The sequence below is a fragment of the Takifugu flavidus genome, chromosome 12, assembly GCF_003711565.1.
Source record: "Takifugu flavidus isolate HTHZ2018 chromosome 12, ASM371156v2, whole genome shotgun sequence".
In the NCBI taxonomy this organism is placed as follows: domain Eukaryota; kingdom Metazoa; phylum Chordata; class Actinopteri; order Tetraodontiformes; family Tetraodontidae; genus Takifugu; species Takifugu flavidus.
Window position 1 is genome coordinate 1,606,266 of NC_079531.1, and position 7,707 is coordinate 1,613,972.

Below are 7,707 nucleotides of genomic sequence, written 5' to 3' on the forward strand. Positions count from 1 at the left end.
AGATTTGTGGAGCACCCCAGGGCAGGATTCCCAGCCTCCTGTTACCCCCGCTGCATGTTCTCCATACAGGAGCCTTGATCCACAATACGTGTTTGTTGCCATACACTGTTTTTTCTATTTTCCTATGGTGTCAGTAATATTAGCCAAACACAGCTCATAGTAGCATCTGTATCACCATTTAGGACAGATTATTCAGGAGAGCATACATTTAGTCTTGACCATGTCCCGTTGATATTGTTAGCATCTTCTACCTACTAGAGCTGAGAGAAACAAGGGGGGGGGGGGGGGGGGTGACCTCTTGGAGCAAATACAATTTAATTACAGCTGCAATCAAGCTGATTTATAGGCAGACACACAGATACACAGACTCAGGAGCACCAATCCTTCACCAGGTTTTTGTCTTTTCTGTGGCACACAAAGAGTGTTCCGTTATTGCATATTACACACAAATATGCATCGCTGTAATCCCATGAAATAGATCAAAGACAGAACAACGCACATCTTTGATGGTGCATCTGTTCAAGAATAGAAAAGCAAACAAAACGGAGACATTCGCACGTCACAAAGATTTCTCACAGCAGTCGCAGTCCCGCTGGTGTAATGAGAAACTGGCATTTATGTTTAGTCAGGAGGGATAAGTGGAGGGAGAGAGGCCCCAAACTGGCTGCAATCAGGGCTGAGAGCTGAGGGACCGAAGGGGGCGTTGGATCAGAAGCCGGGTATGGGGAGGTGATGTCGACCAGATTGGTGGGGAGGTAAAACGGAGGATGAAAACAAAAGCTCAGGCGATGTGCAGATTAAACCTAAGAGAGCAAAGAGGGGTTTTGGTGTAATGTTTGTTTTGTGCATCCCTGGCAAGGCTGTTACATCCACGAAATCCCCCCTGGAGGACGTTGGAATGTGTGAGGGACGGTAGTACAGTCAGTGTGAGACTCACTGACATAATGATGATCGTGAATTCAGGAAGCGCCAAGATCCCCCAGCTTCATCTCTCCACCCATACAGAAAATATCGAGCTTGTGTAAGCTCATTCTAATCAGTTTGTCTTTGCTCTTGATCGCCAGCCAGTGCACAGATGAGTCTGAGATCTTTCATTTCTTCCAGTAAAATAAATTGGCGGAGCGTGATCGTAAAATTAGTGTCCATTAGGAGAAGTTGTGTTACGGCTGCTGAGCTGCATCACATGCACAGAATGGTAATTATTACGTGCTGGAACAATCCAGAGGGTGTTTTTTGTTTTTTTTTAAATGCTTCGAACTTCAAACTCCATTGACACATCAAAACGACTTTTAATGACTTGTGGTTTGTAAGGCCTAGGGGATATAGATATTAACGAATGTCTGGCTAAGAGCAGGATGCCTTTAATGTGGACTTAAATGAATTTTATGACATTTGGTACATCACAAGAGCCTTTTTCTGATTGAACCAGTATTGTCTTGGTGTAAATAGCAATAGAATCTACTTATTTGTCCTTAAATGGATCAAAGTCATGTAGGAAAAAGAGCATTTGGGCAAATTCCCTTCTGGGTCTGAAATGTTTTGGATTTTGTTCAACGCGGTCAGCGTTTTCTCTCCTCCCTCTGTTAACTTTGGAGTCGCTCCTGGACTCCCTTCATGTCGTCCGTCCATTCCAACATGTGCAGTTATTGACTGACAGCCCAACACACCACTGGCAGGAGGACATGTGCCAGCAGAGACCAGCGTGTTGCCATGGATACCGCATCGCCCAAGCAAATGAACGGACATTTTCCCCATCGACGCGTTTAGAGGGAGAGTGAGAATGTTCAAATCTGTTTTTTTGAGATAAAGAGCCTTTAGGGGTGTTCCAACTGCATCTCTGCTGTTGTTGCTGCCGCTTTTCTACCTCTGACAGTTACAAACTCCACATGGTGGAACCCTAATTTCTTAAACTCTGGGAAATACTGGAATGAGCCATGACAAGGATGCTGATTGAATCAGTCTGTTCCAAAGAGGGAGGCCTCAATGAACGCTTGTCTAATAATGTGTGCATTATGAGAATTAATAATGAAAATACTCAAGAGTCTTTAATAATTGAAGAAAAATATGTCTTTTAGCTGAGCCGACGTGTACAAGAAAATGTCCTTGACACTGTAACACTGAAAGCGGTTCTTTTTAATGTCATTACATTATCTAAAGCTGCCTGAAAAGCCTCAGCGAGTAATTATTATTTTTTAATTTTCTGAGCCCTTTCACATTCCCGCAAGTCATGCAACGTATGAATAAAAAGGAAATGAAATAACTTATGGTGTCCAGATGGAGAGAGATGTGATATTATCAGTGTTCTAATAATGACTTCAGAGCTTAATAATGAGAACGTGCAGACGCTAAAAGAGGGTGAATATTAAACGCAACGACTTGAAACGTGCGTCTGCAGAGCAGCTTTGACCATTTAACGGGACCAAACACACGGTGCTCCACTTTGTGTGACATTCTCCCAATATTTAAGTTCAAAAAAGGAAAATTGACATTTTGAAGGGTTTGACCAAAACTTGAATTGAAGCTCACATCCACAGTCATCGGGTCCTCCAGTATTTTCTAGCTAAAAACTGGGATGCGGAGCTTTATCATGGTGGAAGGACGGAGTCGGAGCTTTGCTGCGTCTGCGTCTCGCTGATTACTTGAAAACGGAACAGCTTATTCCACTTAGGGCCACTCGCTCTCCAGTCAGCTACAAATGCATGACTGCTGTGCAGATCCGTGTCGGGGGGGGGGGGGCAGGTTAAGCTCTGGCTCCGGTTCCTCTGCCTGTCCCACTGGGCTGTTTATTCAGCCACACACACACATTGTGGCGATAAGGAGCTACTAAAGGGCACTTGAGCTTTCCCACTTCAACGCCTGTTTATAGGCTGTAAGCACCCAGAGTCCCACGCTGGGCTCACTGTTGGGTACTTCACAGGGTCCAGACAGACACGTGTAGCGGAATGATCATTAAACACACGTGTTATTTTTATAGAAAGGTGCGTTTCTTTTCCTGGAAGCTGCTTCCCGTTCAGCGTCCCCTAATGAGGCTTTGACTGATGATCAGGTCCGGCGTTTGTCAGCAGCCCCGGCTGGAGTTTTACCGTTAAATTAAAAGTCAATTATGTTTTCATTTCACGGCGTTTTTGGGGGGTCTGATGAAAAAACTGAAAAGTAACCGAGAGGAGAAGGACAGAAGGAGCCCGGAGGAAGGAACTGCAAATGTTAAAGAAGCTATAAATCTGTGTGCGTGTTTAAGCCTTTACTGGCGTTATAAAAATGAGAATGTTTGATAAGGTGCCTGTAAATTCCATGTTCACCTGATTAGCCTAATGAGGGGATTCTTTTCTGTGAGTCAATTCTATTTCACTTGTGAAAGAAAACCACTGAAATTATCCAGCAACTCACCGAGGGATTATTGGAAAATGCTGATTAGCTTTTGAACGCTTGTATCCCGTCAGCACACACACGTACCGGAACAATGTCACGTTTCTCCTGCTCGGTGGGGATATTTCAGGCTTTCTCACAGCATTCTTGCAACAGCAGGAGGAGCCGCTGAGGTCCAGGCAGATGTGCATTACACGCAGATGTGCTGTACAGTGATAAACGCGCGCTCAACAGAAAAGACACTTTTAATAACCAGCAGCTTATGAGGAAAAACCATCTCCTTCAGCCCCTGGTAGAAATCTGTGCTAATTGATTGATAGTACAGGAGAACATAACAGACACGATTAGCTCACCCTGGTCATCTCCCTGGTAACTCCCTGGAGACCCTGTTCCACCCCCACCCTTCCCCCAGTATTCCCTGTTTTACCTCCTGATTATATTCCGCCTGCACACGACTCTGCCCAATCACATTCCAGGCTCGGAGTCCTGCTTCACCTGGCTTTTTTTCTCTATCTGTCACTCAATCACTCAATGCGTGCCCCCCCCCCCCATCTACCCACCCACCTCTGCACCCTCTGCTGTAGATCTGGTGGAGTAGATCTGGGGGCTGTAGATCTGGTGGAGTAGATCTGGTGGAGTAGATCTGGGGGCTGTAGATCTGGAGGAGTAGATCTGGGGGCTGTAGAACTGGGAGTAGATCTGGGGGCTGTAGATCTGGGGGCTGTAGATCTGGGGGCTGTAGAACTGGAGGAGTAGATCTGGGGGCTGTAGATCTGGGGACTGTAGATCTGGGGGCTGTAGATCTGGGGGCTGTAGAACTGGAGGAGTAGATCTGGGTGCTGTAGATCTGGGGGCTGTAGAACTGGAGGAGTAGATCTGGGGGCTGTAGATCTGGGGACTGTAGATCTGGGGGCTGTAGATCTGGGGGCTGTAGAACTGGAGGAGTAGATCTGGGGGCTGTAGATCTGTGGAGTAGATCTGGGGGCTGTAGAACTGGAGGAGTAGATCTGGGGACTAGATCTGGGGGCTGTAGATCTGGTGGAGTAGATCTGGGGGCTGTAGAACTGGAGGAGTAGATCTGGGGGCTGTAGATCTGGTGGAGTAGATCTGGGGGCTGTAGATCTGGGGGCTGTAGAACTGGAGGAGTAGATCTGGGGGCTGTAGATCTGGTGAAGTAGATCTGGGGACTGTAGATCTGGGGGCTGTAGAACTGGAGGAGTAGATCTGAGGGCTGTAGATCTGGGGGATGTGGAACTGGAGGAGTAGATCTGGGGGCTGTAGATCTGGGGGCTGTAGATCTGGAGGAGTAGATCTGAGGGCTGTAGATCTGGGGGATGTGGAACTGGAGGAGTAGATCTGGGGGCTGTAGATCTGGAGGAGTAGATCTGGGGGCTGTAGATCTGGGGGCTGTAGATCTGGGGGCTGTAGATCAAAGGCCGAAGGAGACAGGGATTGACTTTCAGATGACCTCTGTAATCCATCGCCAACCAATGGACCTGTCGGCCCCTGTCTTCTCCGCCCTTTGTGTGTTTCACCACAGACACACTCTCACTTATTGGAATCGCAGGCTTGTGTGGAGTCCTGTGGAAACGTTGTCCAGCCAATAAATAACTGCCATAAATTTGCCAAAGCGAGCCCCGTACCGAGCACCGCCGCTGATGCCTCGCGGCGAGCGTTATCATGAAACAATCTTCGTGAGTAGACGCTGACTGGCACCTCTGTCGCTGGCCCGCTCAGAGATTCAAATGAAGACAGGCTGGCAGGTGCCTTTGGCTGCCCCCACCCACCCCCCTTTTTTTGAGACGAAGCACAAGAAAACAAGCACCAGCAGTGTTTACTTCCAAGTGTGAATTCGTAATGATTCGAAATGATTTATGGCTCCGCCCCCGCTCACGTGAACAGACGCGGAAACCACTCTGGTATATTAGAATGGGGGGCACCCCTGCAGTGCCGCATGGTTAGCCAAGCCTAAACCAGCAGTAAAGGCTCTGGGAACCCTCCGGTGCAGATCTCTGGCCCCGGATCATCTGCGGCAGGACCACCGCGCCACGTCGGCGTGCCCTCTGCTGCCTCGGACCGCCTCACCATGCACGTGCGTGCGTGTCCTTTGCGGCGGCCGTGCATTAAGCAGGTCGCTGCGGGGCTAAGTGAACGTGCAAATGGTCGCAGTGACAGAGATGTGAGCTGCGGTGGCATCTGACCAAAAGATCCATATTGGGATGACATCACCCTCTAAAGATAAAAAGAGCGAGACAAGGGGGAGGAGGAAGGGGTTTTAGCTGGATGAGCTCAGAATACCAATAGAGGGGCAGCTCGTAGCACTTAGCAGTGATGCTCCAGCATTCCGCTCCTCCTTCGGGCCGACAACCCTGGTGTCACCCTTTTATTCATCGGGCGTGACACCTTCACTCGTGTGCATGTGTGTGTTGGGGTTCAGCTTTTTTTTTACTGCCTCTATGATTTTTACAGGGTTTTTTTTCCTCTTCTCAGTTGTCTTAATTGCACATTAAACTAACAGATATGACACTGAAAAAGCTTGGGCTTGTGAATGGGTGAATCGTCATTATTACACCCTGCTGACGTGCACGAGGGCCTGCGACGCTAAGCACTGACGTAGAAGAAACGTGTTTGCTTTGTAAAGACAGCAGAGCAGCGACATCCTGAGCAGACAGTGAAGTCAGACTCGTGTGGATTTTGCAATCTATACTTCCTGCCTTTGTTTTGATAGCTGGCTCCGGCACTTGCTTGGTGATTCTCTGAGAGTCTCGTGGGCTCGGTGACCAGAATCAAGCCGTTCTGTTTCCCGCTGGGTTTTTGCTCTTTACTTTCTGCCCCACCGGAACATTGAATCTTGTTATGCATTATTGTTCCTCTACCAGGTCAGAAGGAAGAGTGGCTCCACCACAGCATACACCTCCACCTGCATCACATCCCTTCTTCCACATCTTCATCCCTCCTTTCCATCCATCTCTTTCTGTCTTTTCAATCATATCGCTTCCCTTCCATGTCTGCCCCCCCCCCCTCCCATTTGACGGAGAGCTCTTTCAGGGTGTGCCGACTTAATTACTGTAATGGGGTTTATGACACTTGAGACTTAAGAACTAACAAAGAGTGAGAGGGGGACCAGGGAGGGGGCAAACAGAGGAACATTATTATGAGTTTTATAGAGAAGCTTTGGTCAGCGTGCATAACGGGAAGTTCTCCGAGGCTCCACAGAGACACATTCTTTACCAGCTCTTTTTTAAATGAAGCTTTTCATCTGACCAGCGTTAGTCTGAGAGTTTAATTGCATATTTGTGCGCATGTTAGGGAGACTTCTCTTGAAATTCCAGCATTCAGAAGTGTTCAGAAGAGTCTCTGTGAAAACGTCTTAATTAAGCAGAAGTGACTCACGGGAAACGCTCTGGCACGTTATTTGACGATCTTGTTTTGCAGGTTGTTTAATTGCACTCTGAAGTTGTAGTCCAAGGATTTCCAGGCATCCTTGAGGCGACACAATGTTCGCCCCTTCAGTTGTTATGCTGTGATGTTGTGCCGCTAACGATTTGGTGTTCTTTGCATGAGTAATTGGGAGACACTGCTGCTTGATTAAACAAATTAAAGACACTGAAATCCTGCAGGAAGCAAGTTTGTGAGGAGGAAAGAGAATTGACCTTTGATTTCAGGTGAGGCACAAGTCGAGCTGGGCCTAAATGTGAGCAGCAGAAAACACAGGTGAACCACATTGCTTCAATTTCCATTTCAGCTTCAAAGTGCAATTACCTGCCGGACCACTGCGACATGGACGGTTGATCAAAGTTTAGGCGAGAGGTCATTTGCTTCCACGGTGTAGAAACCAGAATTTCCTTCTTCAGAATTAGACCTGGCCGCTCACGCAAACTTTCCAGTTATTTAACTTCACATTTAATGCTGAGCTTGAGTGCAAAAATGTGTATCTGGACCCAAAAAAATGGGCCATCGCTGCATGAAGGGAAAATTGAGTCCTTTTAGCTACATAATTATAGAATCCTGAGCTTTTACAGCAGCACCTCTACTGTAGAAGTCCTGGTGTTTCGTTTAAATCGGCCAGTAGAACTAAACTAGCTCATGACTGCTCTCATTACCTCTGAGATTTGGCATCATCTGGGATTCTGATGAATCAAGTGTTTCAGGACAAAACCCATATTTTTAGCCAGAAAAATAGGGCCTCCGTTTCATAAGCTGGAAGATTATGGCCAAGAGAAAGTGTTTGAGGGATGTTAGCACAGATGTATTTGTTCGCCGACGGAGCCAGACAGGGATGATCTGTCCTGTGGCAGCAGGTGTGTAAATAACAGCCAAACAAAAAAAAGAATTAGGATA

At 47.3% G+C, this 7,707-nt stretch overlaps 1 protein-coding gene across 1 annotated transcript; it reads right to left on the reverse strand.

The window, feature by feature from the left end:
* Nucleotides 1-3,918: 3,918 nt before the first annotated feature.
* LOC130535314 (uncharacterized) lies at nt 3,919-4,847 on the reverse strand. Its single transcript, XM_057050307.1, has 2 exons — nt 4,497-4,847; nt 3,919-4,359 (listed from the first exon to the last, which is right to left on the reverse strand). The coding sequence occupies exons 1-2, from the start codon at nt 4,845-4,847 to the stop codon at nt 3,919-3,921; spliced, it is 792 nt and encodes a 263-aa protein (XP_056906287.1).
* Between the last annotated feature and the right edge of the window lie 2,860 nt (nt 4,848-7,707).

What these genes read in the sequence shown, in the direction of transcription:
- LOC130535314 (XM_057050307.1), bottom strand. Translation starts at nt 4,847, where the DNA reads ATGGATTACAGAGGTCATCTGAAAGTCAATCCCTGTCTCCTTCGGCCT. An exon ending in TCTACTCCTCCAGTTCTACA is followed by an intron (nt 4,360 to 4,496) that starts GCCCCCAGATCT and finishes CTACTCCTCCAG; the next exon opens with TTCTACAGCCCCCAGATCTA.